Consider the following 22,427-nt stretch of genomic DNA (forward strand, 5'->3'; position numbering starts at 1 on the left):
GATTTCAGTAAACACGATTTTAATAATATAAAGCGTGGTAGGCCATAAGGGCTAGAAGCTACATGTGGCCATCAAAGCTTCCCATAAGCATTCCCAGTCCACCTGAGCTTCTTGTATGGCAATCCACCTGTGGGCTGGTCAGTTTGGGGGAAATGTAGGGTTACCAGCTCCAGGTTGGGAAATACCTGGAGATTTTGGGGGTGGAGCCTGAGGAGGGTAGGGTTTGGGAAGGGGAAGGACTTCAATTGGGTATAATGCCATGGAGTCCACCTTCCAAAGAGGCCATTTTCTCCAGGGGAACTGATCTCTGTCACCTGAAGATCAGTTGGAATACCAGGAGATCTCCAGCCACCACCTTGAGGTTGGCAACCCTAGAAATGAGGCTTAGCTGATTACAGAGCAATTTTTATGAGGAATAAAAACCCAATCAACATCTCACAGGGTTAGTGCCCACCTCCTTCCATATTTTGGTAAAAGAAAACGGGGCACACTCAATTTTGGTTCCACAGTTATTCTAGTTCACAATAACGTATGAGGGCATAGGGTTCCAGTGTCATATTTGAGACATGCTGATGCTTAATAACTAAGAGAAAGCATTTAGAGTGAAGCCCAGACAGATCATATACCCCAGAGAACATTACAACCTTAAAACATATACTCTCAGAATGAATAAAGAAGAATGCTGCAAGTGTCGCCATTCCCACTGTGCTTCTCACTCTAATGTAATAATTTTCTCCAGCAGAGAAATATTGAGATGCTGGTAATGCAACAGTAGTTTCTTTTGTCTCACCTGCAGAACTGCCTGGAGTGGTTCATGTTGGGGCCTGCTTTAATATTGCCTTTTTCTGGGTCATAGATGGTAGTGGCTCGGGCGTAGGCTCCTCCGAGAATAAAGATGAAACCGTTGAGGGTGACGGCAGGAGCGTATTTGTTATCTGTCAATGGAAAGCAACATCAAGATCAGGTTCCAAGCTAGAATCTTTGTTGTTTGTTTGTTAACATAGTCCTTTCCAAAGTAACAGATTTATATGGAATTCTTTATACAGAGATATGTTAGGTGTTCCACAGAAGTCTTTAGTGGTACCCCCCACCCACGTCCTCAGGTCACAAGTTATTATGGTCCTAGGGAAAAGGGAGAGAGGGAGGGCCCGAAGGGGAATAACGAAGCTGAAGTCACAGCCGCGCTTATAACTGGAGTAAAAGAGGCCACAGATTTTATGAGAAACAATCGCCAGAGCATTGACACAGCATGGGGCATGACCCAGCATCAGGCAACCTACCTGTCGGCCGATGGTGCCAACCGTCCACCCAGCCCAGCTGCTGGGTGAGCAGCTAGGCTTTGCTATCCATGGGATAGCAAGTCCTCAGATCCCACACAGCTGCAAGCCATTATGTGGTTCCCTTGCCACGTAAGGGCGAGGGCTATGGAACTGTCTCCGAGTTGGGTGTATTGTTGAACAGGCCTATCCCCAAGACCCCTTTATGGCAGTCCCCAGACCAGGAGAGGAAGGCATGCAGGCTCCCTCCCTGAACTGGATCCAGCTCACTGCCCAAACCACCTACACAGAGCTGTGAAAAGCCCTCATGAGATTGAAGCTTACACAGAACCACAAATCACTAAGACCAAGAGAGGGAAGGTGGGGGATGCTGGAGCCGACTGATGAGAGGCCCCAGGTGGCAGCCTTTTAAATGCCGGGGGATGGGGAGAATGAAGATTCTGGTCTCCGGGTCCGCCTGGAAGTCCCACCCCCACAGCCAGCCTGGGCACCCTGATTGGATGACCTGTGCTGCCGCTGGGGCCAATTGACATGGCTCCTTGCTGCTGCCAAAGAGGAAGGGGAATCTCTTCCCTTTCACCTGCTACCGGTCCTGCAGCCACACAAAAAATAGGCCACAGGTAAGTCTTGGAGCTCCAGTTTCTTTCTGAACATACACATATACTCCATGTCTATCAAGAGCAAAGGAGAAGCCCAATGTGATGCACATATATAATTTCAGGCTGGAAGTGGGAGGGTCAAATATTTTAATAGTACCTACTCATACAAAAGTATATTTCCACTCATCTGTTTCAGCTCTAAATGATAATTCATAAGTCACATCTGTTTAAACTCATTTTCCATCTCTTGAGGCTCATCTACATATTTGCACACATAAAAAGCATATAGATTTTATGAAATTTTCAAGAGCAGTTGACGGTATATGTAAATTTCTACAATATCGCACCCTTTTGCATTTTATACATTTTTAAAACTTATTTTTTGTGTCCATTCCTACGCAGAGTTACTCCAGTCTAAGCCCATAACAACAAATCATCTTAGATTGGAGTAACTCTGCATGGGTTTGGGTGTCTGCTTTGGATCTCACCATGAAGTTACAGGAAAAAATGAGATATGACTCTGTTTATAAATTAAAAGCATAGGGTTTTAAGGCACTATATTAAAGCATCCACGCACAATGCCCAAGTGACCACATTTACGATCATGATGGTTTGTGCTGTGCAAATTAATTCTAAACTAATAACCTTATTATAATCTGTTTACACAAACATCGTTAACACATTGGCCCATACAACTTCTGGATCGTTTTTTTGCAGCAATTGAAACTTTCATATGGATGAGCTCTAGAAGATAGGCCTGTAATAAATAATGCGCATGCTAAGCTTGCTGGCGGGTAAATAGCTTAATACCCAAAAACTCATTCCAGAATTTCTAGAAGGTATCTAACAGTGCATTCCTGAGAGGAATGCTTGTGCCGGTCATAGGAGGCAGCGCAGCTGTGCTGCCTCCAAAGGAGATTTCCTCCCCAAAAAAACTTCCCAGCGGCATGAAAAATCTGTGCAACTCTTCACTGGGTTGCACGGGGGATACGCCACCTAAAAAGGTGGTGTATCTCGCCAAAATAAAAAAGTGGCATTCCCAGCCTGAAAGGGCTTTGGAGGCCGCCTAAAGGTGGCTCCCCCGGCGCCGAAACACCCCAGGACACCGGCGCGGGCTTTTACGGCGGTGGGACACCGGCGGAAGGCCGCGTCGGCATGCCGGGATGGTGCTGCTGCGGCTGGCACCTGGGCCTTCCCACCGGCGTTCGGGCCACTAACGCTGGTGTAAGTTGCTCGGACACTGGTGCGGGGGACCTGAACGCCGCGGCGGCGCCTTCCTGCCCTCCTAAGGGCTTTTGCCCTTCAGGCTCAGGAATGCGCTGTAAGTTAAGGACTTTCTTAGACTGCATATCTGCACTTACAACGTATGCTTGCATCACAGCAGTAAACTGACCAAAGGAGAGTTCTCAAACCGTTCACCAAATTATTCCTTCAGTTGATGTGGTAGACCTGTACAGTTATACACTGGAAACTGATTTTACCCTCACTGCTAGATAACAGCAGCACACTTTTCTGTCGAGTGGCATACATTTTTACGTTCCGATTATAGCATTAGATTTTACAGCTTATCTACAGCAAACATGCGTACATATGAAGCTGCCTTATACTGAAGCAGACCATTGGTCCATGAAGTTCAGTACTGCCTACTCAGACTGGCAGCAGCTCTCCAGGGTCAGGTTGATCCCTGTGCTCTGCATCTATCACCAAACCCACCATTAACTTAAAAAAAATTGAGGGGAAATTAAATTCTGTGCTCAAATTAGGTGACTCAGCATAACAATACATCATTCACATAAATTGCTACAATGGAAAGAAAATCAGATTTAGAATATATTGAAGGCTTACAAAGATACATCAGGAAAGAGAAGGAGGTCCAGGTGAGACCATAAAGGCCAAAGGACAAGGACAAAACAAAAGCCATAGAGTGGGATACTGTAGGACAAAGAAGTCCTGTCTTGTTACCACTGGAATGCCGACCTAAGATCTCTTCCATGCAGCAGACATCCGCTGCTCACGTTCAAATTGAATTTTGTAACCTTAAGACTCCTTAAGGCTAGGCACACAGATGGCCCAGGCTAGCCTGATCTCGTCAGATCTCAGAAGCTAAGCAGGGTCGGCCCTGGTTAGTATTTGGATGGGAGACCAACAAGGAATACCAGGGTTGCTATGCAGAGTAAGGCACTGGCAAACCACCTCTGTTAGTCTCTTGCCATGAAAACCCCCCCAAAAAGGGGTCTCCATAAGTCGGCTGCGACTTGACGGCACTTTACACACACACACAAGACTCCTTAAACGAACTACAGATTTTATACCAGATTCCAGATTGTGCGTCATACACAGAGATCACACAGAGCTGCCTTATACTGAATCAGACCCTTGGTGCATCCAAGGCAGTATTGTCCACTCAGACTGGCAGCAGCTCTTCAGGGCTTATGGACAGGGCTAGTTGCATCACCTACTGACAAACCTTTTAACTGCAGATGCTGAGGATGAAGAAGAAGAGTTGGTTTTTATACCCAGCTTTTCCCTACCACAAGGAGCCTCAAAGCTGCTTACAATCACCTTCCCTTCCCCCCTCGCAACAGTCACCTTGTGAGGTAGGTGGGGCTGAGGGAGTTCTGAGAGAACTGTGCCCCAAGGTCACCCAGCAGGTTTCATGTAGAGGAGTAGGGAATCAAACCTGGTTCTCCAGATAAGAGTCCGCCGCTCACGTGGAGGAACAGGGAATCAAACTCGGTTCTCCAGATTAGAGTGTGCCACTCTTAACCACTACACCACGCTGGGATCTTCTGCATGGCAAGCAGATGCTCTACCACTGAACCACAGCCCCTGCCCTCCCAGCGAAGAAACACACTGAAGTACACTGGCCTTACAGAACTTATACAAAGGGCTGTTTTCCTAAAATACACTGTGATTTATTTTTCTCATCTCAGACTAGGTATACGTGACAGCGCAAGGTACATTGCTTGTATCAGTTTTAGTAATAACACTTAGGATTTTAACTGACAGTTGTTATGGGGCATTATTTATTTTTTTACAGTGTGATCGTAAGCACAGTTACATCCTTCTAAGCCCATTGAACTCAACGGCCTTAGAAGAATGTTAACTGTGCTGAGGATGGAACTGTGAAGTCTTTTTAATTGTATTTTGCTCCTTATATCACTGTGAGCCTGGAAGAGTTCAGAGTGTGGGATATCCCCTCCCCTCCCCAATAATTACACAATAAGACCCGAGGAAGGCTGATTCAGGCCTTTAAAATATTGAGTCTCAGTCTCCCAGAGACCTGGGCACCTCCATCGTGTGTGAGAGAGGGATAGGGTGAGAAGGAGAATCTTCCCCAACTCCCTGAAACCCAAAGTACCAAGCAAGTGTCATGGTATCAAAGAAGAAACTTTTTGAGAAACAGAAATCCTCTGCAAGATAATCTACTTATACAACATGAAAACCAAAAAAGCACAAATATGTATATGAGAAAATACCATTTTATCTGAGTTTCTTTAGAAGGATAGGAGTGGATTCACTCAAAAGCTAAAAAGAAAAGCCATCCATCTGTATTTTCTCAACTACACCATTTCTATAATTTGACAGCCTTCCTGAGTATCCTTCCTTCTTTTATTGCCTGCAAAATCCAAAACTGTGTATGCCTGTTATTGACACAAAAAGCTCTCTCATATACGAACACTCCATGTATGCTGATCACATTTTCACAGGCCCTTTTGAGCTAACGTGACTTTGTGGAAGACACATTAATCTAACAAAAGAGATCTTGAAACTTAACCTCAAAAGCCCGCAGGGATATTCTTCTGGGCTTCCTCAAGGCAGAAACAATAACTTCTCAGGAGGCTAATTCCCTGCCTTCATATTCTTTTGTTGCATCAAAGAAAGAACATCTCTCTTTGGTGTTTTAATAGCAGAATTTTGCTTTTATTTCGTACAAGCAGTTAGCATGGTCTCTCAGATTCCTTTGTACTGGCCTAGCTTTAAACAGGTTTGGGTGCCCTATAACTGTTTCCAATATTCAGCATGTCTGCTTTATTTTATAAAGCGGGAAAGGGAATGAGATTTTACTTGCTGGTCGCAGGAAGGAAGAATATTGTATCTAGTGACCTCAGGTCAGGACTTCTAAATTACAAAAATCTGAAGGGAGGGAGGGAAGCAGACAGACAGTCAGTCAATCAACACATTTTTTTGTTACGGGCTGTGCGCTGAAATCCCTCAGGTGCCATAGATGGGAATATCCTCATTATGATTTTAAATTTATTTTATCTTTTTATGGAAATTTTAACACTGAAATTGCTTTGCAAATATCTTTCTCCCCACCCCCAGATTAAGAAATTGAACTCCGTTATGCCCATTTCTCAAATGGAAACACATTATAGGGTAGCCAAAGCTTTGCTGGGAAATTCCTGGAAATTTGGGTGTGTGTGTGTGGAGCACTGGGAAGGTTTAGGGTTGCCAACCTCCAGGTAGTAAAAACTGCAACGGAGTCTCAAAATACAAAAGTAGCAAAATTATCTTATTGGTACTTACACAAAAATGACAAAAACAGAACAGAGTGACAAATATACAAAAGGACTATCAGAGATATATACAGTATGTACAATTGCATATCACGTGCATTCTCTATACATCAAATGCTATGTTCTTCAAAGTGTATATTTCTCTTATTTCTTCATAAACTCCACAAATAGGTACAGTCCCAAAAGTCACACTTTTTGGGAAACGATGGGGGACGGCCGTTTCAAGTCTTTCCTCAGCCCCAATCAAAATTCCAGTTCCAAAGGTAAATTCACTAATTAAACATTCCACTTAGTTCTCAGTTCCCTGAAGGATACTCCAAAGTGGCTGCAGAGCAGGGGGAAAAACATGTCCAGGGGTAATGAGAAGTACAAAGGAGAAACAAATGACCAACAGAGTAAGCGAGTTAGAAACAGGCTCTGACTGGCTCATATTCATTTCCAGCTTCTTCTTAGACACCACAGCCTGATTTCAGGGAATAAAAAGTGATCATCATAAAGCTTTTTTTAAAAAAGAAAAACCCGACAGGTTATTTTCTAAGTGTGGAAGCTTATTATTGTAAACCCCTGCATAGAAAACATTTGGATGATCAGTGGGGTGGATTTCAACCACGGTTGTTTATCTTCCTTATTCTGTCCATTTTCTTTTTAGTAGCTTAATTAATAATTGCTATCCATCTTACGTGAGCTGCCTTGAGGACATGAGAAAAGCAAGAGATAAATATTATAAATAAATAAATAAATGTATGCAGAAGGTTACTATCCAGTCTACTCCACCTGAGATCCTTTACTCTTAAAAAATTTCAGCTCATTAAGAAGGTCCAAATGAAACGTCTCAGTATTTGAAAACCTGCTGTCCTTTTTCTGTCTTTCTGGATCTTGAACTTGAACAGCTACCTTCTCTGCCTTCCAATACATGCAAAGTTTCCAAAGCATTTGGAGAAGTGAGACAACAGTTACTGTACTTGTAAAGACAACATAGACACAGCCATAGACAAGGAGCCAGAGTGGTGTAATGGTTAAGTGCTGTGGTTTGGAGTGGTGGACTCTGATCTGGAGAACTGGGTTTGATTCCCCATTCCGCCACATGAGCAGCGGAGGCTAATCTGGTGAACTGGATTTGTTTCCCCACTCGTACACACGAAGCCAGCTGGATGACCTTGGCCAAGTCACAGCTCTGTTAGAACTCTCTCAGCCCCACTTACCTCACAGGGTGTCTGTTGTGGGGAGGGGAAGGTGATTGTAAGCCGGTTTGAGTCTCCCTTAAGTGGTAGAGAAAGTCGGCATATAAAAACCAACTGTTCTTCTTCTTCTTCTTCCCTGCTGTTTGAAAAGCAAGTTGGTTCAGTGGCCAAGAATGCTTTCTTTCAGTGGCATTCTGGCTCGCTAACTCTCTCCTTTCTTCAGCTCCTGAAGAGCTTCAGCTTCTTCAGCAATCTGGCCCTAGTGATCCATGCTTTTTAAACCTCATAGCTAGATTACTGTAATGTATTGTATACTGGGCTACCCTTGAAGACAACCTGGAAACCGCAACTGGTCCAGAATGAGGTAAACCTATCATTTCCAGAAGTTGGACCATCATTTCCAGCTGGGAACATATCTTGCCCATTTTCAAATATCTCCACTGACTACCAGTTTGTTTCTGAGTTCAATTCAAGTTGTTTTTGACACTTAAAGTCCTTCATGGCCTGGGCTCACATATCTAAATGATTGTCTCCTCCCGTATGTTTCCATGCTGCCACCTGCTAGCTGTTCCCCCACTTAAGATGGCTGGGCTGACACTGACCACAGCCCAGGTCTTTTGCATCATGGCTTCGTTGAATGGGTTCCCTGAAGAGTTGAGGGGAGTCTCTTCTTTGGAGACCTTCAGGAGGCCCTGCAAGGCTTGTCTGTTTGCCAGGGCTTTTAATGGGGAATGAACAGCAGATATCTTGGGGAAGGTATTTGTGATTTTTTATTTTATTTGGGTTTGGTAGAGAGAACTTTCTGTCTCACTCTCAAATTAGAATTTAGGGGGACCCAATAAAACGGATGGACAGTAGATTCAGGATAAACAAAAGATACTTCTTCACACAACACATTAGCTTACATGGCTGTAAAGAAGGTCAGGCAAAATGGGACAGGTCCATCAGTGGCTAGTAGCCATGGTAGTTGAATGAGACCTCTTTGTTTGAAGGTAGTAATCCAGTTGTTGGGGATGGCAGCAGGGGAGGTTTGGGCTCTATGCTCCAGCTTGTTAGCCTTTTAGGGAATCCTAGAATTCTAGGAAACAGTATTCTGGATTGTTATCATTCCACAGCGCTCTATAATATCCAATTGTAATAGCAGATTCTGTAATATCTTGCACTCCCAGGATGCCTTTCAGAAGGCAAAACCATGTACACATGAGAAAAGTGGCACCAGGCATAACTATAGCAGGTACGATCCTATGAGCAGGACCCAATATTCCTTTTAGATCCTACTTCAAAGACTGTCCTTGGCAAAATTATTCTGACTTACACTTTCCCATAAGGATACCCCAATCTATGAGTCCAAAAGGATTGCTGGAATTTCAAAAGCAAAACACAGGTACTATTGTACTCTTTTAAAAGAAAAAAGTCTTGAGACTATAAAATTGAACATACGTTGTTAAGATGGCTTTAAGCGTGTACATTTGGACTGAACGTACGAGTGTGCGTACAAAGAGCTAGCAGATTCTCTCAGATGCTCGTATGAAGTACGATGGAAAACTCGGGAAATATGCTAGCAGAACTCTCACAGGAATCTCAGCTGCTATTTACCAAGCTTTCAGTATATTCTACCAAACATTGATATCCACTGTGGGAGCAAAAAATGCCAAACACACCCCAGGACCTAGATGCAAATGTCATTGGTGAGCAGCTTCTCTGCCCTTTTAAAGGTTGGGAGCGAGATTAAACAACCCATCATACTTAAGACACCTCTGAGAGGCAAGCTGGAATTGCGCGCTGGAATGTCATCTGCCCCTTAATGATGTTCCTTATCTGTAATTATCGAAAGATTCACAGCAACACAGAGTTAATCAAGAAAGGTTTCTACATAATTCCATGTCATTGAAGTGGTTTAGTAAGGGTAGATCTGACAAGACCTATTTTTCCTGGAGTGGAGTTTCAGGAGGCAAGAAATGAGATTCCAGGATTTTGTTTTTTAATAACGTGCTTCTAGTCTGCGTGTCTCTCTTTTTTCCTTGCAAAGGCCCTTCTGCGCTTCTCATTAGAGGCTAGAAAACCTTTCCAGAATAAAACTGGGACAGGCAAATCTATGAGTCACCCAAGCACACATCACTACATCTGTTAAATATTCAAGGCATTAAAACACTAAAACTGAATAAGTGTTGTAGTAGTATTTATAGTGTCGAAGGCTTTCACGGTCAGAGTTCATTGGGTCTTGTAGGTTATCCGGGCTGTGTAACCGTGGTCTTAGTATTTTCTTTCCTGACATTTCGCCAGCAGCTGTGGCAGGCATCTTCAGAGGAGTAACACTGAAGGACAGTGTCTCTCAGTGTCAAGTGTGTAGGAAGAGTAATATATAGTCAGAAAGGGGTTGGGTTGAGCTGAATCATTGTTCCGCAAAAAGTATCAAAGGTAATGTGTAATCATTGTCCTGTAAGTATAATGTGCTAATGAGGGTGTGGTATGTTAATATGGAACCATTGTATCCTGAAGTGATCTGTTAATGTGTGCAATCCAAAACTAATCTGCATGGCTATTGTTGACTGTAGTCTTTGTTAGTCTGGAGGTTTTCAGGACAGGAAGCCAAGCCTTATTCATTCTTAAACTCTCTTCTTTTCTGTTAAAGTTGTGCTGATGTTTATGAATTTCAATGGCTTCTCTGTGCAATCTGACAAAATAGTTGGTAGAATTGTCCAGTCTTTCAGTGTCTTGGAATAAGACCCTGTGTCCTTTTTGGGTCAGTCCATGTTCAGCCACTGCTGATTTCTCAGGTTGGCCAAGTCTGCAGTATCTTTCATGTTCTTTTATCCTTGTTTGTATGCTGCGTTTTGTGGTCCCGATGTAAACTTGTCCACGGCTGCAAGATATATGATATACTCCTGCAGAGGTGAGGCGGTTTACTGATCGTAGCATCTGTTGTATTTTCTTGGTGGGTTTAAACTTGGTGGTTTTTTTTGAAAAAACATAACCTACAAACAGTGTTTAAACCCACCAAGAAAATAAAACAGATGCTACGATCAGCAAAAGACAAAAGAGACCCCCTAACCTCTGCAGGAGTATATCGTATACCTTGCAGCTGTGGACAAGTTTACATCGGGACAACAAAACGCAGCATACAAACAAGGTTAAAAGAACATGGAAGATACTGAAGACTTGGCCAACTTGAGAAATCAGCAGTGGCTGAACATGGACTGACCCAAAAAGGACACAGGGTCTTATTCCAAGACACTGAAAGACTGGACAATTCTACCAACTATTTTGTCAGATTGCACAGAGAAGCCATTGAAATTCATAAACATCAGTACAACTTTAACAGAAAAGAAGAGAGTTTAAGAATGAATAAGGCTTGGCTTCCTGTCCTAAAAACCTCCAGACTAATAAAGACTACAGTCAACAATAGCCAAGCAGATTAGCTTTCGATTTCACACATTAACAGATCACTTCAGGATACAATGGTTCCATATTAACATACCACACCCTCATTAGCACATTATACTTACAGGACAATGATTAGCACATTACCTTTGATACTTTTTGCAGGACAATGATTCAGCTCAACCCAACCCCTTTCTGACTATATATTACTCTTCCTACACACTTGACACTGAGAGACACTGTCCTTCAGTGTTACTCCTCTGAAGATGCCTGCCACAGCTGCCGGTGTAATGTCAGGAAAGAAAATACCAAGACCACGGTTACACAGCCCGGATAACCTACAAGAACCAATGGTATTTATAGTGTTTACCAGCATAAGAAAGGCAAGAAATCCCAGGAAGGAATGCTTACTGTACCTTCTTCTTGCCTTTCTCTAATTAAGGGCTGAAAAGAAGCTTGGAAATGTTACTCTTGTTGCGGCATTTGTGATTCCTCAGCATTTGAAATATTTTGGCAAGGAAGGAGACAAAAGGCAGAGGCCAAATGGACACTCACAAAGATGCTTCAAGGTGGGATGAGTTGACTATTACATAGAGAATCAATTCCACAGAACAGTAATAGAAATGCTATTAGACTGCCAATGCATCAAAGTGTTCGTTTTTTTCCTGCGAGAGATGAGACCGCATATTCCTTAAAAGATCAAGTTAGCAGGTTAGTAGTAGTCCTGAATCCAGCCCTACTTCAGCAGCTTAGGAGCTAACAGCGGTGGAAAACAGACATAAAATGGAAGTTATGGTGCTGAGAGCTCTGTCAAAACCCATCTCTAGCACAGCTGCGAATCAAATGGTGATACATCATTGACCCCCTGCCATCCCCCACCCCTGGCCTACCTGGTTACTAGGGTTGCCAGCTCTAGGTTGAGAAATACCTGGAGAATTTGGGGGTGGAGCCTGAAGAGAGCAAGGTTTGGGGAGGGGAGGGACTCATTGGGGTCTAATGCCATAGTGTCCACCTTACAAAGTGGCCATTTTCTCCAGGACAATTGATTTCTGCCACCTGGAGATCAGTTGTAATACCAGGAGATCTCCAGCCACAACCTGGAGGTTGGTGACCCTACTGGTTTCTATGCCCTGTGGCCAGGTGCTTGAGATAGAAGTGACACAACCTCTTCCTGCTATGGCACTCAGCAGCAGGACACCATGTTTCTGGGTCATAAGAAGAGACAACAAAGACAGAAGCAGAGACCAGAAAAGCTACAGAGAGGCAGGAATGCCACAGCATTCACTGTGTTAGTATGCGGAGATAAAAACACTGACAGAAGAATAAAGCTGACAGCCATGTGCAGAAAACCATGAGTACCCCTCTTTAAATTACACTGGTCTTCACCTAGGGTTGCCAACAGGGAGGGGCTGTGGCAGAGCATCTGCTTGGCATGCAGAAGGTCCCAGGTTGGATCCCCAGCATCTCCAGTTAAAGGGACCAGGCAAATAAGTGACGTGAAAGACTTCTGCCTAAGACCCTGGAGAGCCGCTGGCTTCAAAATGGAGATCCAGTGCAGCAAAAAGCTTGCCAAAACAAGTGAACGCCCCAATTAGCAAACAGAATCAACGCACACATGGGCTGCCTTACAGTCCGAACAGCACTGGGAAGATGGCTGAAAGACAGCAGTGCAGAGTGCCTCCTTGCAAATGTCAAGTAATATTTCAAAACTGGTACAGTAAAAGCCTAGAGGAGATGACCGTTTTAGCGTCAAGCGGAATACAACCTGAACGTTACTGGACTGCTTTCCACTCTGCTAAATTAAGCCTCTTTCATACCTTACGATTCCATTTAACATGGCATCAACGAGATTTTCTAATGAAGAAACCCTTCTGCCTTGACCTGACACAGATCTGATCTGTTTCTGAAGATCACCACTGAGCCAACATGTTCCATTTCTTTAAACATTCCTTTAAATCAACCGCTCGTTATTTATCTTTGTGAAAAATCGCCAGATGACTTCACTGTTAACTTTCACCTTCAGAGAATACAGTACAGACAGCAACTAATTAGCTCTTTTCATTCTTATGAAGCATAAATATCCTTTCATTATCTGTAGTTTTGACATATTTTTTTGTTATGGCATAACGCTATTTCTTTCCAGATTTCTATTCTGCTTCCGGATGGCTGAGGATGATTTTTCCAAGCCTGCCTTGGCTGACAACTGTTAAGATGCTATAACGAGTCTTGGGAATGAACCGCTGGTTTCTGCAGTGCTTTTATTATTTTTGTAAGGAACAAGGACACTTTTTTACTTTCCTTTTCTTTTCTGCATAATGTATTCAGTTTTACAGTCTGCTCAGGGTACAGGAAAACCTCATAATGTCACTCAGTGGATTATATGAACAGTGGCACTGTATGCATGTGTCAGAGAGAGCTAGGAAATGGGTTTGTTTGCACTACTGTAATACATAAACATGATTGCCAATGCTTAACATCCTCCCGCTGAGTGTTTCATGCTACATCATATGCATGTCATGTCACGTTAAGCTGAACGCCAAGAGCCACTAAGGAACGGGAAAGGGTACTGTTATACCCACCGTAGATGCTAGGCAAAGGGCTTCATGTGTTTGTACTTTCCTGCAGGCTGATTTTGTACAACTGGAGGAGAAAGTCATGATAACGTGCTTTTTCACTTCCATTTTCATGTGATAATATAATCTTGCGAAGGCCCGGAAGCAAATTACCATGTATAGAAAATATTTAAGCATGAACGGTCCTGGATCACAGGGCTTGTATAAATGAAGGTCCCCTTTATTTGGTTCTTATCTTATATATGTGAGGGGTGGTACAGAGAGACATGATTTAACTCCCACACTCAACTGTACCTAATGATGAAGGGAGAAGTAACATCTAAACAGGCCAAGAGTTTGTGATTTCTGCTGTTGTAGGCTTGCCAACCTCCAGGTGGGGCCTGAAGATCTCCTGGAATTATAACTCTTCTCCAGATGGCGGAGATCAGTTCCCCTGGAGAAAATGGCAGTTTTGGAAGGTGGATGTTATTGCATTATATCCCGCTGAGGTCTGCTCCCTAAACCCTGCCCTCCCTAGACACCACTCCCAAATATCCAGGAATTTCCCAACCTACAGTTGGCAAACCTATGATGTATGCCTATCAATGATGGTCCCCTCCCTGCACCAATCTGAGTGAATGATTAGGAGGAATAACAATTGCATTGACATCTGTAGTGTGCTAAACTGTGTACTACTAACACAGGTGTCCCCAATCTTATTGAGCCTGTGGGCACATTTGGAATTCTGAGACAGTATGGTGGGCATAGCAACAAAATGACTGCCACAGTATGCTGCGCCAGCCACAAAATGGCTACTGCAGCTTACTTTCAGCCACACAGTGAAGATTCTTGTGTTGTGCTGCCAAAGCAACATTTTAAAAAATCTCCACAGCCAATCAAATCTCCAATGGTCAATCAGAAGTCTTGCTGGGCCAAAGCCCTACCTGGCCCCGCCCACTTTCTAAAAACACTTGGCAGGAGCCAGGAAAGATGATGTCAGGAGCCATGGTGCTCATGAACACCACATTGGGGACCCCTGTACCAACATCTTTGATCTGCATTGCTAACCCAATGTATAAATATTTAAAATGAATAAAAATGTGCATTGCAACTGCATGCATGCCTCTCAATAGGCTGGCTGATTAAACAATTTTAACTGTTCCACAGCAATGGTTTCTGTTTTGCATCCTTGTTTTTACCAATCACACGAAACCATTGTTGGCCAGAGATTCAACAGAGTGATGCTTGTGGCTCTTCCCACCTTTTTGAAAAATTCGTATTTCGAAATGCCGTTCGTTTACCTATCATAGGCGACTCTATAAAACTCCACGCGTTAGTTTGAGGGACGTACGACTGCAGGACTCCAGCGGCACGGCCAGCCTCATTTACACCCCCAAACACATAGATCTTTCCGCCGCAAACGGTGGCAGCCGCGGAATGCACGGCCTTTGGCAAAGGAGCAACCGTCTCCCATTGATTGGTGATCGTGTCATACCTAAAACACAAAGACATATGAATAAACCTAGATGCCACCATGACTGGCACACAGCAGCTGCCAAGTCAGGGGGGAAAAAAATCTTTGCAAACACATCTTCTAACTCCGTCACAATGCAGCCGTTAAGACTGTGGACGTCGCTGACGTCTCTTTCTTGTATTTTAAACCAAACGCTGGGGGGAGAAAGGCTCAGAGAGGGGGAGAGAAACCAAAAAATCTATTTTCTACGTATGCCTTTCAAACCTAATTATATTGCAGTCTAAAGAAATCCTGGATACCTTTCCTCGTCAAGATTACTTCTGCTAATTAATTTCTGTTAATTAGAATAGAGTGAGATTGTTCTTGCAAATCAGTGCTGCGGTACGCAACAGCAACTGGAGGCCGGCAACTGTTAATGCACTTAAAATTGTTTAGCTTGAAGATCATCTGATCATCAGACATAATGCAACGTGATAGCTCTCGTTGCCCCAGTTAACTAGCCATTAAATGCCTGGCGCTGTGGACATGGGAGTTGCCTCTGCTTAATTTTCAGCGTGTGAGCAAAGCCACCACACTTCAACACGAGAATGCTGCAAACGTTAATGGGAAAACCTGCTGCAGGAATAAGATTCCGCCGCTGCATCCATTTCCCCCCATGTAGCACCGCAGATAAGGATATGCATTAGAGCGCTAAATTGGTTCTAAGGTCATCGGTATCAGATTTAATTAAGCTGTTGACCATAAAGATGTACAGTTAATAAACCATGGGCGAAGATTCATTTTAGACAATGTCACCAGTTCAGACGCCTATTTTTTTTTAAGCTAACATGGCAGCAATCCAAATAACTCCAGCAAAAATGAACCTGGGAGACAGTAAAAAATGATATGGTTGTTAGGCTTCGATATTTCCATGGAATGGCAACATTTCCAGCTGAATAGCAGATTCATGAACATAATGGCTGGAATGGCAGATTATAAGACTAAATTACTCTTCCTTCTCATTGTCTTTACGTGCTTGCATGCACACATTCTCATATACACCCCCCACCTGATGCCACTGGGGAACAGCAGCTAACAAACAGGAAAATTGTTTGCATTTGTGATTCTTGAGACAAGACCTTTTTTTCCTAGAATGGGATTTTTGTTAATAAAATTTTAAATGGTGCCTCAGTTTGCTAGAGTCAAAGAAGGAAGAGAGAAGGAAGAGACTCCAGATGAAGGAACAGAGGAAAGATGAAAGGGAAAAGAACACTATTATTCTAAACGGTGGCATGGCCTTCATTCAGAAACAGTGAATGGTAAGTAATATGAACATCCATACTGCAAGTACATTTGAAATTAAATGAGGGACGGGGTATACAAGAAAGAATGTATGAAAGGCATTTCCCCCAAAGCGTCAGCCTATTCTATTTTCTCAAGAATATCTTTGTTGGTTAAAAAACAAAAGAGAGAAATATACATTCGCTAGCTGGCACACGCTTGGGGCAGACTGCATTTTTCACATTGTTTAATTTCACAACCATGGTTTATAGATCTGTACTAGGACAATACAATTTGACATGGATGATCAGTTTTCTAAACATACACTACAACTTTGTACGAAGATACAGCAGGGTTGCCAACCTGCAAGCAGGGCTTGGAGATCTCTTGGCATTACAGCTGATCTCCAGACAACAGAGATCAGTTCCCCAGGAGAACATGGCAGCGTTGAAGGGAGGACTCAACAGCCCTGAGGTCCTTCCCCTCCCCAAACTGTGCCCTCCCCAGGCTCCACCCCCAAAATCTCCAGGAATTTCCAAACCCAGAGTTGGCAATCCTATTTAATGTCTCTTAAGTGGTACAAATGGTACCAGCCAAGTGGTACAAATGAAGGATGCCTATGAAACTGATCAAGTGTCTGCCCTATCCTCAGACTGTTTGCCTAGAGGAAGGAGGTAGCTGCTTGCCCTAAGTCAAACTTATTATATCCCCACTTGTATTTTTGCTCGTGCAAGATCCTGTGTTACCAATGTCTGGGCCCTATATTGGGAGGAAAGTGCTTGGTGTTGCACAAGATCTTGCAGAAGTGGAACTGCACTAAGGTCGTTTATGCATGGGTACTTTCACTCACATTCGCCCCTGGTCTGAATCGGTTGTTCCATGAGTTTTCCTTCCATTAGAGATGACCTTGTGCCCAACCCTCGCAATTCCCAGCTCTTCCCATTCCTCTGTTAACCCGACTCTTCCCTCTCCCCTGAGCACAGCCCAGGTGAAATCCCCGTGTATAAAGCAAAGTGCGGGACATTCAAGCTTGGTTGCTCTCACAGCCAATTACAAAGCAGCATGCCCAGAGGCGGGGATTGAAATACTTCCTGCTTCCTGCGAGCTCTTTCTGAGCAGAAGGAAAATTTTTTAAAACCAAGGCTTGGATTTCTCCCCCCACCTTTCCTTTCAGATTGCTCCATTTTTATGTTGTTGTTCTTAAAATGCTTTTTTATATGGCAGTTGGGTTTTTTGGGGAGGGGGGTTCTTTCACAGTAAGGACTACAAGTAAGCCAATTACAAAGCAGCATTTAAAGGGGCAGGACTTGATTTGAGCTTGGAGACTGCTGGTGCATAGATTCCCAACATGAAAGTGTGGGTACAGCGAGCAACGAACCTCAGGTAAAACTCCCATGCATAAATGACCATGGTTGCTAGCCTCCTGGTATGCATGGGCATACATCTGAAAAGGGCTTACATAAGAAGTGATTTATAATACCTGAAATGCCCTATATAAATTCCAATTAACAGGATAATAATGAGTCTCTCAGTATTATGAAATGATAATTTCTATCCTTGCAGACCCCTTGTGAGTTAGTTCTCTTTTTCTTCATGCCAGCTTCTTAGCAGTTTGTATTTCTCTCTTCTCACAATCTAATTATTATTGCTAGAGAAATCTTCTACTCTGCAGCTCCTGCTGAGTGGAAAAGGCACTCTGCATTATCAACTCTCTGAATTGTATCCGAACACATATCATTTTTTCCTCCTAGCCTCGTCCTCTTAATTTCTCTCTGTCTAGGTTAGCAGTTTTATGAGTGAATGCTTTAATTTATTTCTGTTATAAAGCCTTTGCACCGTCAGTATCTGGGGTTTATATACCATACCTTGGCTATTTTATACATTATTCAGAGAACAGGTTGCAGAGAAGTAGTTGAGGAAAAATAAAGCTGGATTAGGTCAGGCTTTGTCTTCTCTTTAGGTGGCCCACATGACAATTGACATTTTTAAAGCAATTGTCCTCCCCATATTCTTTCTCCTTCCCCCAAGGATCTTCTGGTGTACATGTATGAGTATATGTGTGTAGGTGGAGTTTCCTGGCTATGTGTACAGGTTGAATATCTCTTATATGGACTGCTTGGGATAAGAAGTGGTCCAGTATTTTCAATGTTTCCATATTTTTGGAATATTTGCATATACATAATGAGATACCTTGGGGATGGGACCCAAGTCTAAACACAAAATTCATTTATGTTTTATATGTTTTATATACACTTTATACACATAGCCTGAATTTAATTTTAAACAATATTTTTAATAATTTGGATATCGGATGTCTGGATAAGGGATACTCAACTGGTACAATGTTTTAAAGATATCAAGGTAGCACAACATTTTTGGAAGTGTATTTTTAACATTATGGGTCACTTTAAAAGCTTTTGTTCAACTGCACACATAATATGCTGAAACAATCACAACTCAAAAGGGCTAGATAGTCCAGATCCACATATTGGGATAAACTGGCAAAAATGGATTTTACTATATTAGTTAATTATAGAAATAAGTTTAACTTTTTATTTTATTTTACTGTTAATAATGTAATTTTCAAACTGTTTAGACACTTCTCTGGAAGCCTGGTGATGGGTCACTTTTTTGGTGGGTGGTGGGTCAAAAGGATATTATGAATTTTGTAATTTTGATTATATTAAGTAGATTATATAATTGATATTCTTTTGTATTTTCTTTTTATTATTGTATTTGTTTGTTTTGTTTTATGTGTTTATGTTGTAAAAATAAAAAATTATTAAAAAAACAAACAGATGCACATTCTTTTGCATTTTTGCTTCTCACAAGACACTCTGAAGAAAGCCTAAGAATAATTATAGCAGACAGTTTAAGAAATCCCCATCAGAACAACTTTGCCAACCCTGCAGAGGGGAAAGGAACTGAAAATGGTGGAGAAAGCCTGTTTTTCTGGTGGGTAAGTTAAAATGACTAAACTGACGCTATTGTATGTTGGTCACATTATGAAAAGACAAGACTCACTTGTCTTCTCATAATGTGACCAAAGTATGATAGCTAGGAAAAGTCGAAGGTAGCAAGAAAAGAGGAAGACCCAACATGAAATAGATTCGCTCTATAAGGGAAGTTACGGCTCTCAGTTTGCAAGACCTGATAGGATGTTTTGGAGGACACTGATTCATAGGGTCGCCTTGAGTCGGAAGAAACTTGATGGCACAACACGCACATACAATTTTCAATGAACTAAAATGTTATATTAAGAGACCCTGAAAAATATTCTAATATCAAAGTGTTTTTTGTGTTTTTATAATTGGGACAGCAATCTTCCTTGCAGAGAACTGGTGTGGCCTAGCGGCAAGAGATTTGGCTACAAATCACAAAGTTCCCAGTTTGAATTTCATGTCTGCCATTAACTTACCAGGCAGACTAAGGGTGGATTCAGACATATTATTGAAACATAGCTATCATAAAAAAATAAAAATAAAACTCACACCAAACCTGCTGGTTTCCAGGCTCATATGCACACCTCACTCATCCCATACAGAGTTATGGGATTGGATCCAGCCACCTTTTTCATTCAATTTATTTATTTATTATTTCCATTTGTTACCCTGCCCTCCCCGGCCAAAGCCAAGCTCAGAGCGGCTTACAGAATATAAAAGTCATGTTAATCAATAAAAGCATTAAAACATTTTAAAATAGCCCTATAAAATCGTATAATCATTATACTAAATTACCTAGGCGCCTCTAACGTACGGTGTTGCTCAGTTCCCAATTTCCCCCCTCACTATAGCCCCTGTAAATGGCTTTTGTAGATGTAGGTTCCATGAACCCCAGCACAGCCTTTTCTGGTGATACATCCAGCAGAAAAACTAGTTGGATCTAACCCATGGTTAAAAATTAACTCTGGTTACTCATAAGGTACCAACGCAGGTGTATGGGTTAACCAAATTTAGTCCCCCCCCTCCCGCTAACCAGGATTTTAAGCCTGTATTACTACGACGAAAACTGGGGACATTTTTTATATAACTGTAGTTAAATAAGATTGTTGAATGCCATTTTCTCTCTTCCTCACTCCTTGCTCTTCAGGACTGTTATGAAAGTTACACAGCTTATGTACATGAAGCACTTCAATTCTACAGCACTATATAAAAGTTTTTTTGGAGGTTTATTTTCTTTATGTTTGTTTTACACTTTGCTGTTGAATTATATATTTTTTCAAAATCTGATGTTAGCTGCCTCAAAAACAGTTCTGTCAAAAAACGGGGAAGGAATATTGCAAACAGAAATGTGTTAAAAATAAACATCACTTGCTAGTGCACGTGACATCCTTTTTGACTCAGTCAGGGTCCCTATCACCCACTGCAACCTCTGTCCCACAGGTTCAGGGTTATAGGAATGAGGCAGCCACAGTGTTCACCACCCATCTTGCCTCTTTTAAAATATATAGAGAGCCATGACCACTTCACGTACCAGGTCCTCTCTCTTACTAGGGTTGCCAACCTCCAGGTACTAGCTGGAGATCTCCTGCTATTACAATTGATCTCCAGTCGATAGAGATCAGTTCCCCTGGAGAAAATGGCCGCTTTGGCAGTTGGACTCTATGGCACTGAAGTCCCTCCCCTCCCCAAACCCCGCCCTCCTCAGACTCCGCCACCGGCGGGAGGTTTTTGGGGTGAAGAGGGACCTGGCAACCCTACTCTTACTCACAGAGACACTGCCAGATAGGGTAGTCCCCTTTAATAACCATCCCTCACTCAGACTCTGCAAAGAACTATTGGGGTTGGGGACTCAAACACTGCTTCATTCACATGGTGCTACCATTAATTCATATCCTAATATATATTTATATATAGGCCGAAATCTTCGCTTGTGCGTGTGCTCTTCTTTCCCTGAGACCAGGGATTATTTTTGTGGCTAATTTGAAGAACTATAAGGCATATTCCTCACTGCGCATGACAGCTCTTGCCAATTACCATTGCTGACTTCAATTGACTCACTGCGCATGACCAACATACTCCACAGTGTTCCTTTGTGCATGACTGTTTGTGCCAACTTGAGGCATTGTCCTCAAGTGCTTCACTGCGCATGACCAACTCGCCCTTCAAGTGTTTTATTGCGCATGACCAATCCGGCAGCCCCAATTGTTTTTCTTTAGCGGCTTTATTAGCGGCTTTTGGGGGGGCGTTATTTCAGTGCTTGCCAGCTTTGGGAATTGAAAGTCTTAATTACCTACTGCCACAATTGACTGTTATTGTATGATTACCTTCCCATTGGTGATGTTTTGTTAATGTATTTTGGTGTGTGTAAGGTTGTATATACGTGTTAATGAATTTAGTATAACATTTTCCACTAAGAGCCTGTGCTGGTTCTTTTTTGGTTTAACCTTCAGGTGAGGCCTAGACGTTTCCTGGAATTACAATTGATCTCCAGACGACAGAGATCAGTTCCCCTGGAGAAAATGTCTGCTTTGGAGAGTGGACTCTATGGCATTATTGTCCCTCCCCAGGCGCCACTTCTAAATCTCCCTTAGGAAGAGGTGGGAACTAATCTGTCCAACACAGTGTGCCTTAACTGCTGCAACCTAATGAGATCTATGGTTTAAGACTGACTTGAAATAGCACTGGGGGAAGGCAGTGTTCTCTGTTTTGAACTGGAGTCTTGGGTGACCAAAATCTTGTGCAGTTTTCCTGACTGCAAAACCACCCCTGAGTGGCAATTCACCCTGATGCAGGAAATATACAGACTGTCTGTATGTTGCTTGTATATTTATCTTAGGAAAGCAAACAGCAGCTTGCAATGTGTGTATGGGCTTTTCCGCATTCTCATTTTCCTCGCTTGTAAGTTCGTGTTTCTTTTGGGGGGAGAGGTTCTGTTCAGCACATGTTTTGCTCCCTCTAGTGGTTGATTTGATATTACACTGGTTTATGTCTGGCATAAAAATCTGCTGTTTAAATCTGCAGGAAGATGTGCCGGACATAAACCGGTGTAATATCAAGCATTAAAAACAGCTTTTAAATACAAAGGTGTATAATTTTTTAAATTAAATAAAACACATAAATGCATATAAACACACAGATAGGGAGGAGAGCTAATAAGATTTAGTGAGGGAATGCCAACCCACCCACTCCCCAAGTTTTCACCCGCTGGCCACAGACAATGATAGAGGGAGATGGACAAATC

The 22,427-nt window shown here is 42.6% G+C and overlaps 1 protein-coding gene across 1 annotated transcript in view; it reads right to left on the reverse strand.

Annotated features, from left to right (window-relative positions):
- Positions 1 to 22,427, reverse strand: part of KLHL29 (kelch like family member 29) — a 416,167-nt gene that overhangs the window by 15,525 nt on the left and 378,215 nt on the right. The window contains exons 11-12 of the mRNA XM_056856635.1: positions 14,812 to 15,005; positions 791 to 935 (exon numbers count right to left, since the gene is read on the reverse strand). Of these exons, the coding sequence (XP_056712613.1) occupies positions 791 to 935; positions 14,812 to 15,005 (339 nt within the window). The remainder of the gene's footprint in view (positions 1 to 790; positions 936 to 14,811; positions 15,006 to 22,427) is intronic.

Source organism: Euleptes europaea, chromosome 10 (assembly GCF_029931775.1).
Source record: "Euleptes europaea isolate rEulEur1 chromosome 10, rEulEur1.hap1, whole genome shotgun sequence".
NCBI classification, from domain to species: domain Eukaryota; kingdom Metazoa; phylum Chordata; class Lepidosauria; order Squamata; family Sphaerodactylidae; genus Euleptes; species Euleptes europaea.